We start from the raw sequence: 26100 nt of genomic DNA, 5'->3' as shown, positions 1-26100 counted from the left end.
CATTTCATTGCTATGGAGTTTTGAAGATAAGTACTAGCTTTAACCGCTTTTAACATTCTTATTTTTAGAATTGAACATCTTGAAGCAGATGACCTTGAAAAGCTCCAGGATGTGCTGTTTGGTTTTATGGCCCCTAATACTGCAGTGATCAGTACTCCTAATGTAGAGTTTAATATCTTGCTTGCTGAAAACCCTAAATTCAGACACCCAGATCACAAGTTTGAGTGGAGCAGGAAAGAATTTCAGAACTGGTGAGATGTCCTATATTACATAATTTCCGTTTTTAAAGACATAATTAGAGTCAAAGTCTGAAAGTTTTCGCCTGTCCGACTTTCCGCCTCATTCGCCTGTTTCATAGGCGAATTTATTCGGTGCGCGTCCCTGCTTTTCAGTTGCAAAACAGGCGAAAACGGAAATGGGTGAATGCGGAACAGGCAAAAAGTACTGAAAGAATTGGAGAAATCAGTCTGTACCCCAGAAAAAAATACACTATCATAGGAAATCAATATAGATGTGTACTAAATAAAGCTATTTTGGGTACTTTAGTTGTGTAAATTGCTTGCTATTAGCGTCTTTGTAAAAGTGGTGAAGAATGGCATAAAGCAGTATTTTTTGGTGAAAATAAGTAGTCACATCAAATTTGGGGTACTTGAAAATGGGTGCTAGCATGTTTTTATGTTTCTAAAGTGAAGTTTTTAAAAACGTGAAAAATCCACCTACTACATGCACCTGTAATCCAAAAAACACCTGATCCGTCCTTGCAGCCCACCAAGAAGCCTATTTCGCTAGTTTTTATGCCTGTCCCCCAACTTTTTACATTTTCACCCAAAAAATTACATGTCTTTTTTGGAGTGTTCTTAGGTTTTTGTTTAAGTTTTTTTTGCAGATTTGTCCTTTGGGGGCTTGTCCCAAGGGTTCTGAGTCGTTTCCACACGTTTGTACCCCAAAATAAAGATTTTGCACTTCTTTTCACCTGCTATTCATTGGAGAAACTTTTTTGCCGAATTCAATGCATCGAGTTTCCGCTTAGGCGAAATCATAATGGAATTGAATTAGGCGAAAAGTTTTTAGGCGATATTTTCGCCAAAGAACAGGCGAAAAAGGCTTTTTGCCTCTAATTGAATACGGCCCATAGGGCCAAATGTAATAGGGTGAGAGTTTAGAAAATGTGAGAGAAAACTGACATTTTTAAACTCAGCCACTGTAATAAAGGCACAGAACATGCAAACTCGCATGTTTTTCGGACTCAAAAAACTCTCAAGATTTAAACTCTCTTGAAAATGCAACTCGATCATTGTATTAGTGTGTCAGAGATTACTGCTAAACTCACATTGTCTAAACTCTCACCCTATTACATTTGGCCCTAAAAGTTCACTTTGAAATAAATCTTCTGTATGTGTATCTAACATGTTATCTCATTGAAACAAGAAGCATAGTGGCTACTTAACTTAGAGTCCCCAAATCTGCTAGAAACATGCAGAGGTATCTCTTACTACTTCATAATTTTTATTTGGAGGAAATAGATAGCTAATAGACTGTTTAAATACTTTGTATTTATTATTTATTAACAGTTTCTTATATAGCGCAGCATATTCCGTTGTGCTTTCCAATTTGAATCAACATTAATAGAGCAAGACTGGGTTGTAAAGGACAGACATAAAGGTAAGAGGGTCCTGCTCGCAAGCTTACAATCTATAGGGAAATAGGTGTTGATACACAAGGATAGGTGCTACATATTGCAAATTGGTCCAGCCCGATTGCAGATGTTCTTGGTGAGCTGTATGATCCAGTCACACAGGAAAGTTGGCCTAGGCTTAGGAGGATGTGAAATTGAAGAGAGAAAATGTGATATGTGTATACTATAAGAAGGGAGTTAGATAGGGGAGCTATAAAGGTTATGTAGGCGATTCTGGAATCTGATAAGCTTGTCTGAAGAGGTGAGTTTTCAGAGAACACTTGAATGTTTGGAGACTAGCCGAAAGTCTTATGCGGCCCATACACGGTGCGATAAAAAGACGTACAAACTGTCTTTTATTTCCCTTGAAATTTTCCCTTTGAATTTTAGATATGATGTGTTCAAAAGGTGTACGATTTTTCGAACAATCATATGATCCGATGCTTCGTTTCACGATTACAAATCGTAAACAATTGATCAGTTGTGCACATTTGTGCGGGCAAAAGAGGTCAGGGAGCAATACCTGGCCTACTTTAATGGACTGTACACTGTACCATGGCAGGGGGACAGTATCAGATAATGAACTTGTATGTACTTACCACATCCATAGTAGATGCCGGCTCATCCTCTGGGTTCTCCACTGGTATAGCCACTGTTACAGAATCTTCTTCCGGGCCTTTATCTACAAGTAGACTTTCTGAAGATCTCTGGGGCTCTTCCTCGTGGAGAAATTCAAGAAGGGGGTAGTACTAGAGTGTACTGTTATAGATGTCATCCGTCCCTGCACCTGACACCCGCAACTCGGTCTCCTTCCTCCGCTCTTTAACATACACTGTGCGGAGGTTTTGGATGCGTCTTCTCACCCAATCCGGACAAGCCTCATCATGGAAGGGGAGGGAACAGGTGACTATGGGCCTGATTCAGACCCACTCGCGAGCGGCTGTCCGCTCGCAAGTGGGTCGATGTTCTGGACTGAGCATGCGCACGATGGAGGGAGCTCCATCGTGCGCATGCGCCAGACGCGACGAGCGAAGGAAAGTCCTTCGCTCGTTGTGTCTGATCAAAGGGGGCGTGCTGTCGGTATTGATTGACAGCACGCCCCCTTTGGTAGGCGTGCCGGGGGCGTGCCTCCCTGACGGGGGCGTTCCCATGGGAACGCCTCCCGTCAGAAGCCGGCCCACTGACATCACTAGTGATGTCAGTGGGAGTGATTTTGGCTCTGATAGAGCCAAAATCACTCCGGAGCTTGCGGTTGAAAACCTCAACCGCAGGCTCCGGCTCGCAGTTTCGATGGTCGCGATGTTCACGACCATCGCGGCCATCAAACTGCACGCTCGTATAGCCTGTGGGTGGTGACCCACAGCTATACGAGCGTCCAGGAGGACGCTCCATTCTCATGGAGGCCAGCCCTCATTCAGAGCGTGCGCTCTGCTCAGAGCGTACGGCTCTGAATGAGGGCCAATGTCATCTATCGCCGTCGCCCTGCGATGTTTGTTTTTATAGTCCTTGGACTTCACCTTCCACAGGCACTCGTGAGAGCAATAACGCTCGAGGAATCCACTTCTAAACTGGTGTTCTTGAGGGCTATTTATTTCTGTGGAAATAAATATCAGAAACATCTGTAAATATAATATATATGTTTATTTTTAAATGTTTGAAAATTTTATTGTTGATCATTGATTGTGTTATAATGTTTATGGTTGAGTTTTTAGTTAATAGTTGAGTTTTAAGTTGATTTTAATAAAATTTTAAATTTTGAAATATTTATCTGTGTACATAAATCAGTGGCATAGTGGTATACAAACAATGGCAGTGCCAGGGGTCATATGCATTGGTGGCATAGTGGTATATAAACAATGCAGGACCATGTGGGAGGACACACGTTGGTGGCATAGTGGTATATAAACAATGGCAGTGCTAAAGGTCATATGCATTGGTGGCATAGTGGTATATAAACAATGCAGGGCCATGTGGGGGACACACATTGGTGGCATAGTGGTATATAAACAATGGCAGTGCCAGGGGTCATATGCATTGGTGGCATAGTGGTATATAAACAATGCAGGGCCATGTGGGGTGGACACACATTGGTGGCATAGTGGTATATAAACAATGGCAGTGCCAGGGGTCATATGCATTGGTGGCATGGTGGTATATAAACAATGCAGGGCAGAGACTGTACTGAGTGCCACGATGTATACTCACTTCAACTTCAATCACACTCCACGCGATGCGATGCTGCTGCTCGGACGCAGTCTCATACAAAATGGAGGAAGGGAGTGGCTAGGGATTTTATACACCTCGTAATAAGACATTGGATCGTATTACCTGACAAAAGTGATACGATGTGTGTCACATCGTGGTAAGATAGGTCGCCCTCGTACGGTTTTCCAGTACGAGAGGCGATACGATTATACGACTGCGGGGACGTGCATCGTCATCGTATGTACACCAAACCAACATACGATGTACACGATCGATCGGTACTATCAATCTAAATCGTACACATTGTGTAAAATATCTTACCGTGTATGGCCGGCCTTTTTGTGCGTGGGAGGGCATTCCACAGGGTGGGTGCAGCCCGAAAAAAGTCCTGTAACGTGCATGGGAAAAAGTAATGCGTGTGGATGAGAGACGCAGATCTAGTGCAGAGCGGTGATGTCGGGTTGGAAGATATATTAGGATAAGTGAAGAGATGTATGTTGGTGTGGTTTGGTTAAGAGCTTTATGTGTAAGTGTATTTTATGTTGAATACGGTAGAAGACCGGCAGCCAGTGGAGGGACTGACAGAGTGGATCAGCAGACACTGAATGTTTGGCGAGAAAGATCAGCCTTGCAGCTGCATTCAAAATGGATTGTAGCAGCAAGAGTCTGTTTTTGGGAAGACCAGTAAGGAGACTATTGCATTAGTTGATGCGGGAAATAATGAGTGAATGGATTAGAGTTTGTGCAGTGTCTTGTGTAAGATATGGTCGAATTTTGGCTATGTTTTTTAGATGTATGTAACAGGATTTCGAGACAAATTGAATGTGGGGAACAAAAGACAGTTCAGAGTCAAGGATGACACCTAGGCAGGAAGCTTATGGGGTGGGTTTGATTGTCGAGTTGTAATAGAGATATCAGGTTGGTAACTACTATTGGCCGGTGGAAATATAATTAATTCTGTTTTGGATATATTAAGTTTGAGGTAGCGAGATGCCATCCAAGATGAAATGGCAGAGAGACATTCAGTGACACGGACCAGCACAGATGGTGACAAATCTGGGGGGGTGGCAGTTGGGAAGCCGACGGACGTAATCCCGACCGCCGGATTCCCGACTGTCTAATCCTGGCAAGGGTCTAAACACAGGCGTCGAAATCCCGACGCCTGTCATTAGACATACGCCGGGAGACCGACGCCCGGCATCCGAACGTAGGGACGCCGGGAGCCGAGCGCGGATAGCCACGCGGGGGGGGGGGGAGGGTTAGGTTTAGGGTTCCCGGGGGGGACTTAGGGTTAGGCACCCCACGGGAAGTTAGGGTTAGGCTAGGGGAAGGGGGGGTTAGTGTTAAGCACCCCCGGGGGGAGGTTAGGGTTAGGCACCCCTAAGGGCGGGTTAGGGAGTAGAATAGGTTAACAAATACTTACCTTAGGACGATCGGGATTTTCACTGCGGCCATGCGTCCAGCGGTAAATCATAAAGATTCCATCTGGGAAGTATAGGTAGATTTGAGTATCGTCCACGTACAGATGATACTGAAAACCAAGAGAGGTGGTATTTGGTTATTACACAAACATTACTGGGAGAGGGTTTCTGTGGAACCCTCCCCGGCAGTGGCCACTGCACACGCGTAGCCTGTAACTGAGCATAAGCGGTAGTCCCGATAGAGGAGTGAAGAGACCACTAATGTGGTCACTTCACTCTGAGCACATCACAGGGACAGGCTCCTTTTGGAGGCCTTGGCCCTCATTCAGAGCCGTACGCTCTGAGCAGAGCGCACGCTCTGAATGAGGGCCGCCCTCCATAAAAATGGAGCGTCCTCCTGGACGCTCGTATAGCTGTGGGTCACCACCCACAGCCTATACGAGCGTGCAGTTTGATGGCCGCGATGGTCGTGACCATCGCCACCATCGAAACTGCGAGCCGGAGCCTGCGGTTGAGGTTTTCAACCGCAAGGCCCGGAGTGATTTTGGCTCTATCAGAGCCAAAATCACTCCCACTGACATCACTAGTGATGTCAGTGGGCCGGCTTCTGACGGGAGGCGTTCCCGTGGGAACGCCCCCGTCAGGGAGGCACGCCCCCGGCACGCCCACCAAAGGGGGCGTGCTGTCAATCAACATTGACAGCACGCCCCCTTTGATCAGACACAACGAGCGAAGGACTTTCCTTCGCTCGTCGCGTCTGGCGCATGCGCACGACGGAGCTCCCTCCGTCGTGCACATGCTCAGTGCAGACCATCGACCCACTTGCGAGCGGACAGCCGCTTGCGAGTGGGTCTGAATCAGGGCCCTTGTCCGAATACATTTGGCCGGTATTATCGCATACTGCAATGCGATCATTGGTGCTAACATTGAGCCCAGATCGCATTGCAATATGTGAATATTGATAAATGGGCCCCATAGTCACATCTCTGAATAAACAGGCAGCTTGCTACACTTAGGGGTATAGGCCCTGATTCAGAGCCGGACGCTCTGACAGAGCGCTCGCTCTGAATCAGGGCCGTCCTTCTTAATTTTAGAGCGGCCTCCTAGCCGCTTGTATAGCTGTGGGTGACCACCCACAGCTATAGCGAGTGGCCAGGAAGATGGTCGCGATGGTCAAGACCATCGCGACCATCGGGCTTGCGATGAGACCATTGTGGTAGGGTCTCATTGCCGCAAGCCCTAGAGTGCTTTCAGCTCTATTAGAGCCGAAGGCACTCCCACTGACATCACTTGGGAACGCCTCCGTCTGGGCAGCCACGTCCCCGGCCCGCCCACCAAAGGGGACGTGCTGTCACTCAACATCGACAGCACGCCCCCTTTGTAGCGAGACCCGGAGCGACGGCTTGCCTCCGTCGTGCACATGCGCACTGGGCCAACATCGACCCGCTTGCGAGCGTTCAGCGCTCGCGAGCGGGTCTGAATCAGGCCCATATTTACTAAAGGTCAGTTTTTTCTATTTAAAATGATCAAAATTGATTTAACTTGATGTTGTGTTTCTAGGGCTAAATCACACATTTACTAACAGACAAGTTTTTATATGGTTTTTAAGTATTAGTAAATGTGTGATTTAACCCCAGAAACACACCATCGATGTTGATGAATTTTCATTGATTTTAAATCGATCAAAATCAATTAAAATCGACCTTTAGTACATAAACTCCTTAGTATTTGTAACCTATTCACAAGGCATGAAACTGTTTTGTGGGCTAAACCAGTATTCATAGAATTCATAGTAAGAACTAATGATTTCACTGAGGCATGATTCATTCATGGGGTAAATCAGTGCAAAAATCCTATTTGGATAAAACCCTATTTGGATAAAAACCCTATAAAATTGCAGTGCCAGTGAACAGTGCTTTTTTTTATAACAACAAGCAAATGGGATACGGCAACTCTCTTTTATTATGTGAAATTGACCACTTAATTCCTTGTGCCAATCATATGGTGATTCGGGTGTAGTAGGACAGCGGAATCCCGGCTGGGGTGTAGATCCCGATGTCTAATTAAGGTACGTACCGTTAACCTTAATCCCTACCCTACCCCTCCTTTAGGGGTGCCTAACCCTAACCTCCCCCCCTAGTGCCTAACCCTAACCCCCCTCTAAGTGCCTAAACCCAACCCCCCCTTACCCACAGCCTAAACCTAAGTCTCCCCCTGGGGGTGCCTAACCCTAACCCCCCTTCCCCTAACCTAACCCACCCGGGGGAGGGGGTGCCTAACCCTAAGTCCCCCCGGGAGCCCTAAAACCTCAAGCTGGCTCTACAGGAATGGCAATACTTAATTCCCGGTGATGGCAGCAGGTGGAGAGTCCAGCTCCTTCTCTCTTCCTTCACAATAACTGCAGTATAGGTGGCCGCTGCTCTCCTCGGGGGTGCTCACGCCGACTTGCAATAAGTTTTAAAGGGACAGGCGAGCCAAACAGGAAGTCACATTTGGCGTGAGAATTGAACTCCTCCCCATAAAGGGAATCTCTGGGCACTAGGTAGGTGCCAGATTATATGCTCCCAACCTTACTCCAGTGTTCCTGTATTTGCGATTGCCCCTGCTCGTTCCTGACCTTGGCTTAACTGTGAACTAATTCCGTCTCCTCCCTGGTACTGCGATTGGTATTCTGGTTCTGACCTTGGCTTCATTCCTTACCTTTCTTGGTACCATATTATCTGTATGACTTTGACCTGGCTTGTCGACTACGATTGTATGCCTCCTTCGCACACTACTGTATCCAGAGTATACCAGCACCTGTACTAGTGAACCTGTCATGCCTGAGGGTTGGTTTTGGGTTGGAACAGGCGTGGGATTCTGAAGAGGAGATTTGAGACCCGTGAATGAACTTAGGTGGTTTAGATGTGAAGAGGTAGAGATACGGCAGTGGATAATGGAAGGCGAGAACAGGAATAGAAAGTCTTTATTGAACAGCAGGTTGGAATGGAACTAAATATATAATACTGAATGAATGAACAGAGGGCCTGATTCAGACCCGCTCGCGATCGCTGAGCGCTCGCAAGCGGGTCGATGTTGCCCAAGTGCGCATACGCACGACGGAGACGGCTCCGTCGTGCGCATGTGCGAGACCCGAATATGGGTCTCGCACCAAAGGGGGCGTGCTGTCGATGGTGATTGACAGCACGCCCCCTTTGGTGGGCGTGCCGGGGGCGTGGCTGCCCAGACGGAGGCGTTAAACTTAATGACATTGCACAGGTGCTTGTAAAGGGCGGGGTTTACTGATGTGTTTGCAGTCAGATTTGGTCGATTTTCTTTCTTTTCTATACTGTCAAAAATCGTTCATAGGCCCTCATTCAGAGCCGTACGCTCTGAGCAGAGCGCACGCTCTGAATGAGGGCCGCCCTCCATAATTATGGAGCGTCCTCCTGGACACTCGTATAGCTGTGGGTCACCACCCACAGCCTATATGAGCAAGCAGTTTGATGGCCGCGATGGTCGTGACCATCGCGACCATCGCCACTGCGAGCCGGAGCCTGCGGTTGAGGTTTTCAACCGCAAGGCCCGGAGTGATTTTGGCTCTATCAGAGCCAAAATCACTCCCACTGACATCACTAGTGATGTCAGTGGGCCGGCTTCTGATGGGAGGCGTTCCCGTGGGATCGCCCCCGTCAGGGAGGCACGCCCACCAAAGGGGGCGTGCTGTCAATCAACATCGACAGCACGCCCCCTTTGATCAGACACAACGAGCGAAGGAAAGTCCTTCGCTCGTCGCGTCTGGCGCATGCGCACGACGGAGCTCCCTCCGTCGTGCGCATGCTCAGTACAGACCATCGACCCACTTGCGAGCGGACAGCCGCTCGCGAGTGGGTCTGAATCAGGCCCATAGTTCGTAGTTCATGAAATCGTTGGTAAAATCGTTCAAATCATTTGTCGTTTATCGTTCGTGGTTCATCGGTCGTCTGACAGATCTGACCATGTATATGCACCATTAGACTGATTTTCACACAAGTGTCGCATGTGAAATGAAGCAGTGCAGTCTTGTTAAGCGGTTTTCTCGCATCACAATGCGACTAAGATGCATATTCGAGCAAAGAAGATGCGACAAAGATGCTCGGCACAAATTGCATGGACCTAGCAGGCAGAGAAGTGCTGGTGGTCACCCACAGCTATGCGAGCGGCCAGGAGGCCGCTCCAAAAGGTAGGAGGGACGGCCTTGATTCAGAGCGAGTGCTCTGTCAGAGCATCCGGCTCTGAATCAGGGCCAGAGTTGGATTGGGACCGGTGATGCTGGATTGAGAGCCGGATCATTTTGAGACCAATGTTGATGATTTGAAGATCTTGAAGGAATTGAGGGCCTGATTCAGCAAGGATTGCAATTGCAAAACTGCATGCAGGCAGCTTTGCAGTGCGATCCTTGAAATCATGCAAATGCAACAGGAGGTGTATGACATCCCTGGCTGCATTTGTCATCCCAACACAGCGACGGAGGTCGCAGTGCTGATGGTCGCGATGGCGGATGGCACAGGGCGGCCAGACAGCTGAGTAAGCCAGCTGGAGAGCCCAGCAGACTGCATACGTCCACGCAGTCTCTGGGTTGGCCACTCCCGGAAAATGGGGCGAACACTCCCCGTTCCCGGGAACGCCGTCCGACCCTGCACCGCCCCTTAAATGCCTCTGCCTGTCAATCAGGCAGAGGCATTCAAGGACTAGCCTGAGTATAAGCAGGACCCATTCTGCGCAGAATGGGTCCTGCGCATGCGCAGATTCCCAATAATCTGCGTTCACTTGCGTGCTCTGCTGAATTAGCCCCTGAATCTGATGTTGATGAATTGGTGAACTTGATTGGTTGGGACCGATGTTGATGAATTAAGGAACTTAGGCCCTCATTTAGAGCCGGACGCTCTGAGCAGAGCACTCGCTCTGAATGAGGGCCGTCCTCCATAAAAATGGAGCGTCCTCCTGGACGCTCGTATAGCTGTGTGTCACCACCCACAGCACATACGAGCGTGCAGGATGATGGTTGCGATGGTCTTGACCATCGCGACCATCGCCAGTGCGACCAGAAGCCTGTGGTCGGGTTTTTCGACCACAAGCCCTGGAGTGATTTTGGCTCTATCAGAGCCAAAATCACTCCCACTGACATCACTAGTGATGTCAGTGGGGCCGGCTTCTGACGGTAGGCGTTCCCTTGGGAACGCCTCCGTCTGGCAGGCACGCCCCCGGCACGCCCACCAAAGGGGGCGTGCTGTCAATCAACATCGACAGCACGCCCCCTTTGATCAGACACAACGAGCGAAGGAAAGCCCTTCAATCGTCGTGTCTGGCGCATGCGCACGACGGAGCTCCCTCCGTCGTGCGCATGCGCAGTGCACACCATCGACCCACTTGCGAGCGGACAGCCGCTTGCGAGTGGGTCTGAATGAGGCCCTTAATTGATAAGAGTCCGATGTTGAAAGCATCGAATGAGACCGATAGTTGGAGGTATCGGCCGGAAACGATGGCTGATGTAAGAATAAGTCTCAGTGGTAAAACCAGACTGATGTGCAAGATGGTATTGGAGACTTGTTTACCAGATCTAGGAACTGGATATAAAGGACTGGGACTGTTCAGAAACAGAGTACCTGGGAGCCCAGTACTGAGCTGTAACTTAAGCAAGAAGCGACATTGTACTGGCGATGAGGGCCAGTCAGGGAATGGAATTTATAGGGGTGGATCCCCAGGGATTGGATGCTGTGATCAGTTTGTCTGGGAGCAGCGGTCTGAGTGGAGGAAGAGTGTCAGATAGAGTCCAAAATGGCTGCGCCCATACTGTTGTTCTGGAGGGAACTCTGGCATGCAGTTTGTAGAAAATCATGCTGGGGAGACACGTTGTGAGCAAGTGACTATGGAGAGCCATCTGCATGCTCAGTGACAGGACACTGAGCAGATGGGGCAGGAGTAGACCTCAGCACCAGCCAGGAGCAATGTGCAGCGTGAGCAGACCTCTATGCTATCCGGGAGTGATGCACAATGCGGGCGGACCACAGCACTAGCCTGGACAGGCACCGGAGAGGTAAAAAAGTGGTTTTAAGTGTCCGGAGCGTGACAGAACCTAGTCTGAGGGCTGTGACCTACATGTCGGACGAAACCTTCTAGCGGGTGTCCCTGGTGAATACCACCAGCGCGTTACACTCCGCGCCTCAGTACTAGGTCTCACCATTCCTGAAATACAGGCTAGCATCCACTACCCATCTGTGAGTTGTGACATATAGCAACTCAGAAAATTAAGGGCCTGATTCAGAGCAGCTCGTAAGCGGCCGCTTGTTCGCTCCGAGCGATGTTTGCCCAACTGCGAATGCGTACGGATCGTTATACGCATGCGCGAACCAGTCAGTGCGGCCGAAATTCATGTGCTCGCAAAATAGCGAATGCCGGATAATTTGAGTGACAGGATTAGGCGTATGTGGGTGGTAACAGGGGAAGGTGCTTGAAAACGGGGAGTGGAGATCCGATCGCTGGTGTGCTTAAAGGTCAAAACGGGCATTTTATGGGTGTGCATAATTAAAACAGCAGCGTCATTGACCACGTCACTGGGTTATTTTATAGCCAGAACTGTTCGCAAGATTGTGGTAGCAAAAACCAACCACAAGAATAGCGAGCAGCTCATACCCTGGTCGATGTACTCGATTAATCTAATAAATAGCGGACATGACGTAGGATGCGAGCGGCCAGGGGGCGTAGTTTCCCAAAAAACGACCGCAAGTTTTGTTCGCTCGTTCAGACCTAGAGGCGTGAACAGACCGCAAAGAGCGAATGGTTCATTTGAATAGCCACCCCTATTTTCTGGACGAGCGAGCGCTAATTGCGTCCGGCTCTGAATCAGGCCCTTAGTCTCTTAGTTACAGTATGTGCACCTTTTTGCTGAGCATTTGCGGTTAATGCTTTTGTTTTGTTTAATGTTGTTTTATAGTGATCTTGAGTAGTTTTTCCACCACATACTGATATGTGCTCATACACTATTGCCGTAGTTGCGCCAAACGGCACTTCTCTGCCTGCTAGGTCCATGCAACTTGCGCCGAGCATCTTTTTCGCATCTTCTTTGCTCGAATATGCATCTTAGTCGCATTGTGATGCGGGAAAACCGCTTAACAAGACTGCACTGCTTCATTTCACATGCGACACTTGTGTGAAAATCAGTCTAATGGTGCATATACATGGTCAGATCTGTCAGACGAATGATGAACCACGAACGATAAACGACAAATGATTTGAACGATTTTACCAAAGATTTCATGAACTACGAACTACGAACGATTTTTGACAGTATAGAAAAGAATGAAACTCGACCAAATCTGACTGCAAACACATCAGTAAACCCTGCCCTTTACAAGCACCTGTGCAATGTCATTAAGTTGATGTGAGCAACCACCATACTCTTTGGCCCTCATTCAGAGCCGTACGCTCTGAGCAGAGAGCACGCTCTGAATGAGGGCCGCCCTCCATAATTCTGGAGCGTCCTCCTGGATGCTCGTATAGCTGTGGGTCACCACCCACAGCCTATACGAGCGTGCAGTTTGATGGCCGCGATGGTCGTGACCATCGCGACCATCGAAACTGCGAGCCGGAGCCTGCGGTTGAGGTTTTCAACCGCAAGCTCCGGAGTGATTTTGGCTCTATCAGAGCCAAAATCACTCCCACTGACATCACTAGTGATGTCAGTGGGCCGGCTTCTGACGGGAGGCGTTCCCGTGGGAACGCCCCCGTCAGGGAGGCACGCCCCCGGCACGCCCACCAAAGGGGGTGTGCTGTCAATCAACATCGACAGCACGCCCCCTTTGATCAGACACAACGAGCGAAGGACATTCCTTCGCTCGTCGCGTCTGGCGCATGCACACGACGGAGCTCCCGCCGTCGTGCGCATGCACAGTGCACAACATCGACCCACTTGCGAGCGGACAGCCGCTTGCGAGTGGGTCTGAATCAGGCCCTTTGTTTGCAAACACATCAGATGTCAGATATCGTTATCTGACAAACGGGAATGCGCATCGTTCATCGTTGCAGGGACATATGTCAGATTTTCTTTCAGATATTAACGATTGAACGATTTTTAAAATCGTTATTGTACAAATCTGAAGGAAAATCTTACCGTGTGTATGCACCATTAATCTGTATATGAAGTGCTACATTCAGCTGCAGCAGGTTTTTTTCAGCCCAAGTTCCATTGTGCTTCTTGTGCAACTTTGTACATATTTAAAATTAATTCCTGTGTGGTTAAAGTTTCAGCCCGGCGTCTGGTACAGATTGTGTGGTGTTTTGCTGCGTCTGCAGTGCAAATAAGATGCAACTTAGTGCGGCTCATTCGACACATCTGTAAATACTTCATCTGTCTGTGTTTTTAATCATGAGAGCAGAACACTCCGTTTATGAACCTCAAACAAGTTCATAGATGATGAATACTCAAAACATATTGATGTAATTGTTAATGTACTCTGCATGTCAATGGCTTTTTGCCAATGGCACCATTGGTTAGGGGGCACCTAAAACATTGTCAGTGTTACTCATCCATTGTTTTTGATGGCCCTGCAGTGCCCACTCACTGAGAGACAGCCATTGACTTGGAGGAGAAGCACCCAGCATTTTGTTACCAGTGAAGCCGTCAGGTCCTGCTCTTCAATGTCAGTGATTGGCTGGGAGTGTGCCATTTGGCTATGTTGTCGCAGCTAAGCGTCACACTCCCAAAATCAGTGTAGGGTCACCGCCAGATCGTGTGTTGATCGACCATGTGGACTTCCTCCTCAGTTCTGCTGCAACTATTTCTATTATAGAAATGAACCAGTGTTAAAGTAGTGTCCTGTTCCACCACTCTAATGTTATATGTATTATATAGCCGTTGATGCAAAGTTTGCACATTGGTCAAAAAGCACTGGCCTATGTGCTCATGCACTGACATTTTACTTACTAAGTGTTGCAGCTGTTACGAGTCAAGTTTGGTTGTTTTAACATTTGTGTGTCAGTGCTGTATGTAATGCTGCCACATGGTATGCTTATAGCTGTGTATGAAGAAAAAAGTACTTCAAATATATGCAATTAACCCCTTTGCTACAGAAGACTAGTGGGGGTCATCCCTTCTTTCAAATGATGTGGCCCCTAGTAGCTATTGTTTGGTGATCATCAGACAATTTTACTCTGAACTATGGAAAATATAAATTTTCCAAATATGGGCGTGACAGCATTATGGGTGTGATGGCACTATGGAGCTCATTCAGAGTCGGTCGTGAGCGCTGAGCGTTCACAAACGACTCGATGTTGCCCCACCGCGCATGCGCACGATGGAGCCGGCTCCATCGTGCGCATGCGTGAGACCCGGCTAACGACTGGGCGCTTCGTCGTTAGGGGTCTCATAGCAGACGGAACGAGCTGTCGATGTTGAGTGACAGCTCGCCCCGTTTGCTGGCCGGGCCGGGGGCGTGCCCGGCCAAACGGAGGCGTTCCGGTCGGAACGCTTGCCGTTTGGGGGCGGCCCCACTGACATCTGCAATGAACTTCCTGCTCGAACAGGATCCCTGGGGCTTACGAGTGCCCAGACCCTACCCTAGGGTCTGGTCGTAAGCCCAGATGGTCGCGATGGTCTAGACCATCGCGACCATCACCCATGTCGGTCGATAGAGCTATGGGTATTAACCCACAGCTTAACGATCGACAAGGAGGCCCCCTGATTCAGAGCGAGCGCTTGCATCTAACGACCGCCTCTGAATGAGGCCCTATGTGCCATATCACGCCCATAAATACACATGTAAAAGGGGGGCGCACACAGATCAATGCAGGAGTCCCATCTTTCAAATAATGTGGCTTCATAGCATAAATTGTCTGGTGATGGCAATCCTTCCGTCTGCAGAGATGAGGCCCTGCACAGACCACTATGATCAGTGCAATCTTTGTTAGTGTAAAATGTTAATAAATGGTAAAAAAAAGGTAATTCGAGGGGTCCCCCATCAAATCCATAACCAGGCTCGGGCCTCTAAGCAAACGCTTATATTGGAAAATAGGGGGGAAAAATGGCATGGGATTCCCCCTTTTTTCCAATAACCAGCACCAAGATGACCCATCTTGGGGGCTGACGCTATAGCAGAGAGACACACAGCATGTCATAACTGTATCCAGTCCCAAACTGGTCAACCCAGGGCTGGAATCTCTAGGGAATCACATCCCTCATTCATCAATGTATTACTTACAAAATGTAGGGATCACGTAAAAAAGTAATTAGATTATAGTTATATTTCGAACTAATTGCTTTCTTGAAATTGCATCACACGTCTTTAATCTTCTAATCAGTCATTCAGCCTATTTACATGTAGAAAAGTAGTCACTCTGCTGTTTGGTATCATCGTGTGCACCACACTGAACATACACCAGAGAAAGCAAAATAAAGAGTTGTCTGAGGAGAACAGAAAGAAAATGATAGACAAGCATGTTAAAAGTAAATGCTATAAGACCATCACCAAGCAGCTTGATGTTTCTGTGACTACAGTTGCAAATATTATAAAAAAGCATAAAGTCCAAGGGACTGTAGCCAACTTCCCTGGATGTGGCCGCAAGAGGATAATCGACCCAAAATTAAACAGCGAGATAGTGAGAATGGTACAAAAAGAGCCAAGGAAAATTTAAAAAGCAATACAAGCTCCAAGATCAAGGTACGTCAGTATCTGATCGCATCATCCAATGCTTTTTGAGCGGCAGTGGGCTCCATGGAAGAAGACCCAGGCAGACTCACTTCTGAATAAACACATAAAAAAGCCAGACTGGAATTTACTAAAATGCATATAGACAAACCACAATGCTTCTGGGAGAATATCCTTTGGACAGATAAGTCAAAACTGGAGATTTATGTTTACAGACGAAAAAAATTAAGCTTCCAAAGAAAAGAACACCATACCGACTGTGAACAAATGGAGGAGGCATGGTAATGTTTTGCTTCTGCATTGCTGTGTCTGGCCTTGAATCTGTGCATGGCACAATGAAAGCTAAAAATTATGAAAACATTCTAGAGCGAAACATATTGTCCAGTGTCAGAAAGCACTGGGCAATATGTTGCCCAGTGACCTAAAACACAAAGCTAAAAACACCCAATACTGGATAAGAACAAAATATTGGACTATTCTGAAGTGACCGTCTATGAGCCCTGATCTGAATCCTATTATATATCTAAGGGAAGAGCTGAAACATGCAATCTGGAGAAGGAACCCATCAAACCTAAGACAGCTGGAGCAGTTTGCTCAGCAAGAGTGGGCCAAACTACCTGTTGAAAGGTGCAGAAGTGTAATTGAGAACTACAGAAATCGTTTGATTGCAGTTATTGCCTCTAAAGGTTGTGCAACTAAATTTTAGGTTATGGTTTCCATCATTGTCCATGTTTTGTTGAATCAAAAATCAAATGGGAACTCTGATTTCTATTAAATATGGAATAAACAATGATGGATGCCAGTTACTTTTGTCACTTTCAAGTTTTTTCATATAACAAAAATGGGTTCTTCTTTTTTCATGGAAGGGTACCAACCAGGGGCATAACTACAGCTCTGAGGACCCTATAGCAACATTTTAAAAGGCCCCATAGCAAACGCACCCCCTGCACCCACGGTAGCTATGCTCTTGCAAATTTGTACACCTCTATAGATACAAATAGTCTTTATATCCAAAATGTACATTAGAGTTCAAAAACTTTAGGATATTGGCATGTAGACAAGTGGCATAACCTGTTACACATTTACAGGTTCACTGCCCACTTCCTCAGCCTGGGTTTTGCTGATAATTGTCAGTTAGGCCCGTTTACAATTAGAGGCGAAAAGTCGGAGGGTTTTGCCTGTCCTACTTTCCGCCTTGATAGACAGGATCCAATCTTCTGTAATTAATCAACAGCCCAAGTTCATTAGTGTATGTCAGACCCTTGCATTATTGAGATCTCAAGAGACAGAATCACCACCACCAGACTTGGCTTCAAGATTCTCTCTGGCTATATTTGCATGATGTACAATAATATAAAGCAGTGTTCTCACATTAGCAACATATCAGAATTTTCACACATATCTCACTATAGCAGTCATTGTTATTTGTACATGTGGGAGCGTGAGGGGGGTAAGGATACACAGTCTTATTCATAACACTATCTGCATGTTTATACATTCAAGGTTCTTCAGCTCATAGCTCAGCAGAAATCAGTCTTTGTGCAATATTACACATTTAAAGCTATGAATACTTAAAGCAACACACCATCTCGTGACAAGATGGAGTCTTATGTGGATAGCTTAATAACAGATTTATCAGCCTCTTTCGCCAGTTTCAGAGGCAAAAACTTTTCGCACGTATCCCCGCTTTTTGTCTTATTCAATTGAAAAGCAGGCGAAAACGGGAATCGGCGAATGCGGAACAGGCGGAATGTACTGAAAGAAATGGGGAAATCAGTCTGTACCCCAAAAAAAATGTCCTCACATAGGAAATCAATATGCATGTGTACTAATAGCCATAATAAAGCTATTTGGGGTACTTAAGTTGGGTTAATTGCTTTTAGCGTCTTTGTAAAAGTGATGAAGAATGGCATAAAGCAGTATTTTTAGGTGCAAACAAGTGCTCCAGGCAGATTTGGAGTACTTTAAAATGGGTGCTAGCATATGTTTATGTCACTAAAGGGAACTTTTAAAAAACTTGAAAAATCCACCTGCTGCATGCACCTGCAATCCCAAAAACACCTGGCCCATCCTTGCAGCCTCCCAAGAAGTCTATTTTGCTAGTTTTTATGCCTGACCCCCCACTTTTCACTTTTTTGCCCCAAAAATGACAATACTTTTTTGGGGTGTTCTTAGGTTTTTTTTTAAGTTTTTTTGGCTGATTTGTCCTTTGGGGGCTGTCCCAAGGGTTCTGAGTCGTTTCCCTATGTTTGTACCCCAAAAGAATTATTTTGCACTTCTTTTGACCTGCTATTCATAGGAGATACTTTTTCGCCTATTACACTGCATTGAGTTTCCGCTTAGGCGAAATCCACCTGAAATTGAATTTGGAGATAAGTTCCGAACAGGCGAAAAGCGGCAATAGGCAATACTTTTCCGCAGATTACGGCTTTTCACGTCTAAATGAATCCGGCCCTTAGTCTCGGCGCGTTCTGATTGAGTAGAAGCATCTATTTAGACCGTGCTATTATGCAATTTTAGGGAATAATTTCATTTTCCAGGATTGGGATGTAAAGAAAGGACCCCTCATTTTAAGCGCTAGGTCATCTAGTTTACAAAATAGTGTTTTCCAACCTTTATGATTTGTGAGTCTATGGCCTTTACAATGCCTTTACGTAGAAAAAAAAAAAGTACATAAAAATAAGTGTGTGTATATTTGTACAATTGGCAACCCCTATGCTAAGTTACTATTATACTGTTACTGGCATACCATTGTTGTGAGATTGGCAGCTATTCAGAAATATATAACATGCCATCCTTTTTAACATTATCTTCCACTGTTACGACATTTTTGGAAACTACTGTACATTCAAGTCATGGGCTAGAAAGGTGAGTCCTCATTTCAGTTGGGCCTGATGTTGATTTGGATGTTTCTACAGTATTTGTGGCTGTGGCAGTTTACTTACTAGCTCATGCTAATGCGGGTATATGTCTATGTATGCCTAACGTACGTGCATCTGCATGTGGAATGCTGCCCTGCCCACTGTTATACTGTCTGCAGCCACAACCGACATCATTAGTATCTGGACTTGCACTCATTCCATGCTGGATTTAAAAGAGCTGTCTGAAACAGGCGTTCCATCTACTTGTTTTCGAAGCTGGATTATTGGCTGAGACAAGATCAGTTTAAAATTGAATCGCAGCAACACCATCTTGCGACTGGCCGCAAGACGCCATTTTGCGAATAGCCACCTAAGCGCCATTTTAGATAAACTCACACTTTAGTACATGTGGCGATATTACTATTAGCATCATGCGATTGCATCTGTGACTATCGCCATAAGTTGCGGCGATTCACCAAAAACCCATTTCATGACTTTATGTAGTTTGGGTGCTCTGGATAAAATTTATATTATTATAATTCCCCTAAAGGATATATTTCAGAAATGGCTTTAAAGTATGTCAAAATTGGATTGCAGTAGCTGAACAGAGCAAATGGCCACGTGACAGCTAGCTTGTGTAGACAAGCTTCCTGGACGTAACGTCTGCTCTCACTCCAGGTGGCCCTGCTCGAATACATACCTTACATTAGCAGGCTTCCTACAATAAAATACCTTCAAAACCAAGAGTGTTATCTTAGGTTTGGGTCTTGTAGCTGTGCTAATTTGCATTTACACAAGAGCCTGGGAGAACAAAGGACTTTACTTTTGAGCCTGGGAAGGGTGGGGGCTGCTGAGAGTGGGGGGCGTGTGGAACTATAAGGCTCAGCATTCCACACTGCTTGGTGTTCACTTAGTTTAAGTGAGATTTAAGTGCACCATTTCTCATACACACATTAATACACACAATTGCGCTGGTAACTAATCGCATATTAGCGAATGCATAAGATCTTGTATGAAAACGCTGTTTGTTAGCTTCATGCGCATGCATCTGCCCCAAGTTAACTAGCGTCTTTACATCACACCCCGCATACTTACACATTACATATTCACATAAAAGGTTTAATAAGCTTTAAGGTATAAGATTTAAGTTTGTTCAGTTAGTATAAATGCTGTGAAATAAAGATTATTTGGTAATTAATTAAGGTTTTATACATGATAAGTAAGCCGTGTTTGGTATTGTACTGATGCGTACTCTTTCAACAGAATTCCGGTATTATCAGTGTGGAGATCGCATCATGCATTCTCAACTTATGGACCGCAGAGACTTCAAGCAACAAAATGTATATTATATGAACAACTGTTAGGATGTTGCATGGGGCGGGAAACCAGAGACCCTCAGTTGTTGGAGGTTGGGTTGTGTCTATTTGAATCAGCCTGTTAAATGCTCTGTAACAGATGCATCTCCCTTGAGGACCAATGGCATCAGCAACAAACTTCTCTATTGTGTTGTCTATTTCTGGGGGGTATAAATATGTGTGCTCCAACACTGGGTCTTGGTCTTCTTGCTGAATGCTGATTGACGAGGGGTTTCTTGCGGATGCCTACATCTGGACCAGAAGCGCTGCGTATGTATACTGTACTTGGGTCTGTATAATTCCTTTGCGCCGAATTGTGTCTGGATCAATAGCGTGTAACTGACTGTACTTTTACTTGAATAATACTTTGTGCTTTGGAACCACATGTTCTAAGTCTGGAGTCTCTATTGTATGACTGCATACGCAAATTAGCGTCATCCTTAGAGGTTTATAGGTAGGATATTAGAAGGTATAGACAGGGGTATATAGAGGTTCAATTTCAGTATCGTTAGTGTGTACACTATGAACGAGCATGGAAGTCTATTACGAGTACAGCCTAATAGGCTGGGACCAAGTGCTGTGAGTCGGTGTTAATATATGGCATAGTGTGTATGCAATTAAAATAAGAAGAATAGAAATAATGAGAATGATAAATATAAAATAAATCAAAATAAAATAAGAAAAATAGCAAAAATAAAAAACCAACAAATAGTTTCCAAACTTTGCAACAGGCAGTAAGTAATTTAAAAGCAGTGGTTAATAACCACATACATGTAGGTAATGAATAAAAATGATCCTGCGCACTGAGCTCTTTAAAGGAGGTAAGCTGCTAACAACTTATAGGTATCCCCACCTATATATATTAAACATGAATAAAAAGTATGTTGTAGCGCTCAACCTTCTCGTTCCGTCCAGTAATATATGAATGGCTAATTGTCAAATGAATGACTATCATTAAATTGAAACAAATAGATTCTGATGGTGTAAATTGAGTACCATGTACCAAGTTATAGTCAATGAAAAAGATAAGATAATGATATCTCATTAGTATGAAAATCCCATTAGGTAGGAATGTACAATGTAACAGAATGCTAACCAGTACGCGTGTGTATCAAAGTATCACAAAAATATTTATTCACTAAACCAAGGATAGTTAAAACTGGTGCACAAATATAAGATGGTCTCTGTATCTTTCAATCATGTAGGATGAGTGGTAAATCAGAAATCTAATGGTTAAATAGTTCCTGTCCAATGTCACTGCATAATCAAAACAGAACAATCTGCGGCGTCCCGCTAATAAAGACACGACATCTACACTTAATTACCTGAAAGACATCACATGGGACAAAGACCTATGGCTAGTAACGGCAGACATAACATCTCTCTATTCAGTAATAGATCACCAACAAGGCACTGCAAGTATTAATTATCACCTAGAACAGGATCCTGACATGCTAGAGACACAACGACACTTTACAATAGAATGCATCCAATTTATCTTGGAACATAACTACGTCTGGTTCGAGAACCAGTTTTACCTTCAACAAACAGGTACCGCTATGGGAACGAGATTCGCCCAAAGTTATGCCAACCTTTACATGAGTTGGTGGGAGGACCAACATATCTGGAATAATCCGGATCTTGGGGCGAATCTCGTGCTCTGGAAAAGATATATAGACGATATATTAATGGTCTGGAGAGGGGATGAGTCACAACTTAAAGATTTTATAGGACGACTGAATACCAATAATAACTTAATATTCACAGCCACTTACAGTAAAACCAATTTAGAATTTTTAGACCTCGAGATCTATATTGAAAATGGTAATATACAAACCAGAACTTTCAAAAAGAAAGTAGATGTCAACAGCTTTATTTTATCCAGCAGCTGGCACCATCCTAATTGGTTAAGCGCAGTACCAAAGAGTCAGTACATCAGGCTGAGGAGAAATTGTTCAAAAAAGGAGGATTTCATTAGACAAGGGAATGAACTGACAACCCAATTTATTGAAAAAAAAAAAAAATTATGACATTCAAACCCTAGGGAAAGCATTCAAAGAGGTAGAAAATGTAGAGAGATACACTTCTACAATACAAAGAAAAAGATAATACCCAATTAGAAAATAGAGTTATTTTTATTACAAATTTCTCTAAACAATACAAAGATATACAAAAGGTTATAAAGAAACATTGGCCTATACTACTAGAAGATGAGACACTGGCGGATCATCTGCCCCCCTTCCCGAAGATTATTTATAGGAAAGCACCAGACCTCAGATCCAAGCTGGTACATAATCACATAGCCCCCACCACTACATGACAAATGACAATAAATAATACCAAACCGACAAACGGATTCTTTTACTGTGGGAATTGCCCAGGATGTATGAACATCAGTAAATGTAGCATGAAATCTACAAATACCTTCCAATCAAAACACACAGGCACCACGTACGATATAAAAGACAGACTTACGTGCAATAGCAAGAGAATCATTTATTTATTAGAATGCGGGTGTGGGAAACAATACATAGGCCGCACTATAAGACCACTTAAAACCTGCATCAGTGAACATATACGAAACATCAAGAAAGGCCTGGAAGACCATAATCTGTCGAAACATTTTAAGGAATTCCACAACAGTGATCACAAATCACAGATTTATAGGGATAGAAGAAATAAAACCCATCTGGGGGGGGTGATTTTACAAATAGAATCAACAAACAAGAACTTAGATGGATGTACGAGCTTAAAACATTTGCACCTAGGGGTTTGAATAAGGACAACGAAGTCATGTCTATCATATGTAAAAAGACATGAGAAAACCAACCCGGGTACTTACTGGTTCCCTTATATTAATATACAACAAAAGTGAGAGCTGCCATGAGACACTATAGACATATCCATCAAACATAATTATGTACGTTCCAAACATTTTGATGTTTAGGAACGCCACTAGAATAAGTCAAAATAGACTTGTTATGGTTTTAACTGATAACACTTATTGGTTTGTTCTTTCACAGTTTTGGATTTACTTTTTATATACCAGAATAAGTCGAATTAGACATGTCATGGTTTTAACTGACAATACTTATTGGTTTGCTCTTTCATAGTTTTGGATTCACTTTAATTCCATACTTACTGATAAAGTTATAGGATTGTGCTAATAAATGTAATGCCAGTACACCAGAATGCTTGATTGACAGCAATCAACACCTATTCAGAGTGACTGAACTATCCACCAATCAATTAAGCTATCTTTGACCACTTTTGGACCGCCCTCAGACTACTTATTCAGATGTCATGAACTCTATCACTACAGCATCTCCTTGAAAAAGGCCCTAGAGGCTGAAACGCGTTGGAGTACACTACACGCTAAAGATTCCAAAGTTATCTGCTTTTTTGCCTACACCAAGGACGTAAGACCAAGGTGCACTTCATAGATGATCCGGAACCTTTCTTCAACAGCTATTGTTTCCAAGAGACATCAACGTACAACACCGTCGTAGTCACATGACCAACCCAGGAAGACAGCGCCGCAGAAGTGTGGAAGCCGGAGCCGGCAGGGCTAGGAGCGGTGCCCTTCAGGGTAGAGAGGTGAGTCCCAGGTCGGCAAAGGGAGACACACGGTACATTACTCTCACGAGCGGTGTGACCGTGGTGTCCCGGCCCCCGACCTCAGCGCACGCTGTGGCGTTGTATGTTGGAGGTGGCGTGACATATCGGGCACCCTTCGACATTGATGCCAAGTAGCTACACGCACTGTAGAGAACTAGCCTCTCCCCATCAAGGCCACACCGTACTCCCTGACCCCAGGAACATCATCCCGGGCACCGTAGTTCATCAACCATCACCATTTTTTCTTTATTAGCGGGACGCCGCAGATTGTTCTGTTTTGATTATGCAGTGACATTGGACAGGAACTATTTAACCATTAGATTTCCGATTTACCACTCATCCTACATGATTGAAAGATACAGAGACCATCTTATATTTGTGCACCAGTTTTAACTATCCTTGGTTTAGTGAATAAATATTTTTGTGATACTTTGATACACACGCGTACTGGTTACCATTCTGTTACATTGTACATTCCTACCTAATGGGATTTTCATACTAATGAGATATCATTATCTTATCTTTTTCATTGACTATAACTTGGTACATGGTACTCAATTTACACCATCAGAATCTATTTGTTTCAATTTAATGATAATTAGTCATTCATTTGACAATTAGCCATTCATATATTACTGGACGGAACGAGAAGGTTGAGCGCTACAACATACTTTTTATTCATGTTTAATATATATAGGTGGGGATACCTATAAGTTGTTAGCAGCTTACCTCCTTTAAAGAGCTCAGTGCGCAGGATCATTTTGTTTCTCTAATACATGTAGGTAATGTTCACAGCCTTTTTGGACTAATGGGTGCAGCGATCGGAAGTCTGGTATGTGCAGTCTGGATCGAGGATGCTTCACCCTGACGGGGGTGGGAATATCCCTAACGGACCCTACCTGTGGATGGCGCTCCTCTTCTTGCCACGATTCCCAATGGTGTGTGGCAGAGACCCGGTCGGTATGGCCGCGGCAGTGTTTGATGACGTCAGCCGCCAGCTTTGTTCTTAGTGGGGTCCTGCTTTCTCCAGCTAGTACTCACATGCACGCTTCTCTTTTAATTCAACGTGTTTCACATCAAACAAAGCTTTTTCAAGGATATACTGTATATTTGTCTTCATTCACTGTCTTTATATAGGGAATCTTTATTGAAGTAGTGGGGGTGGCCGGAACCGGAAGTATCCTAAATGGTGGCAACCGCATGTTCCTATAAGACATTATTAAAAACTATATTCTGCTGTGCTTAGTTTGGAAAAATAACTAAAAAATAATTTTTTAGCGTGACTGAGATAGTGAAAACCTTTTTGATGGTTCACTGTATACAAACTTTATTTAAGGTACAAAACTATTTAAAAATATTGTATAAAATTGTCTTCAGGCTTTGTGTATAAGGTGTATATGAAACATAAATTAATTTCATATATGTACACAAACTTTGTTTGAGCCACAAAATTATTGAAAATATTGTATAAAATGACCTGCAGGCTGTGTATATAAGGTGTATTGAATATATAAAACATTAATGCATTCTGTGTTTAGATTTGGATCCCTTTCCCAAGATATTTCATTATTTCATTATGGTATGCAATTATTCCAAAATATGGAATATTCCGATATCCAAAAAGCCCCTGGTCCCAAGCATTTTGGATTGGGAGACTCAACCTCTATATCTATTTAGTTTCATTCTTCTTTAGTGTATTAACTAAATCTTCTCCTCTCCAGTGGAGTTTTACTTTCTGTATACTGACAAACTTCAGCCCTCTTGGTTCTTTGTTAATGTTGTTTAGCACAGTATGCTGAAAGGCTAAGGGTTTTCAGACCTCTTAGTATATTGTACAGATGTTCAGCTACTCTGGTATTTATTTTTGTCTGGCCCACATATTGGGTACCACGTGGACACTCCAGAAGGTATATGGCTCCCTCAGTTTTGCAGGATATATAGTCTGTGATTTTAGATTATTTCTCTGATGTCTGATTTGGTTTGTAGTTGTTGCTTGTTTTTTGCAACCTGGGCATTTTAGGCAAATATAAAAATCTTTGTTGTTTGTAGAAGTTGCTTGTTTTAACTTTGGAAGAAAGCTTTGTGTTAGGCATTGTTTCAAGTTTTTTCACTTTTCTGTACACGATTTTAAACTTTGATGGTAGATTTTTCTTTAATTCTTCATCTAATAATAGGACATGCCAGTGGTTATTCAAGATGTTTTTTATCTTTTTATTGTTTCCGTTGTGCTGTGTGGTGAACGTGCTTTATGTTTTTGTTGGTTGTTTCTTTTTTGAGTTGTAACTGATTAAATCTTTCCTATCC

General features: G+C 44.5%; 1 protein-coding gene across 1 annotated transcript in view; it reads left to right on the top strand.

Moving 5' to 3' along the window:
• HENMT1 (HEN methyltransferase 1) overlaps positions 1 to 26100 on the top strand; it is a 42331-nt gene that overhangs the window by 7507 nt on the left and 8724 nt on the right. The window contains 1 exon segment of the mRNA XM_088464120.1: positions 69 to 251. Within this exon segment, the coding sequence (XP_088320246.1) occupies positions 69 to 251 (183 nt within the window).

The sequence above is a fragment of the Taudactylus pleione genome, unplaced genomic scaffold, assembly GCF_031769625.1.
Source record: "Taudactylus pleione unplaced genomic scaffold, aTauple2 ptg001594l, whole genome shotgun sequence".
NCBI lineage: Eukaryota > Metazoa > Chordata > Amphibia > Anura > Myobatrachidae > Taudactylus > Taudactylus pleione.
This window is presented reverse-complemented; position numbering and strand designations above follow the sequence as displayed.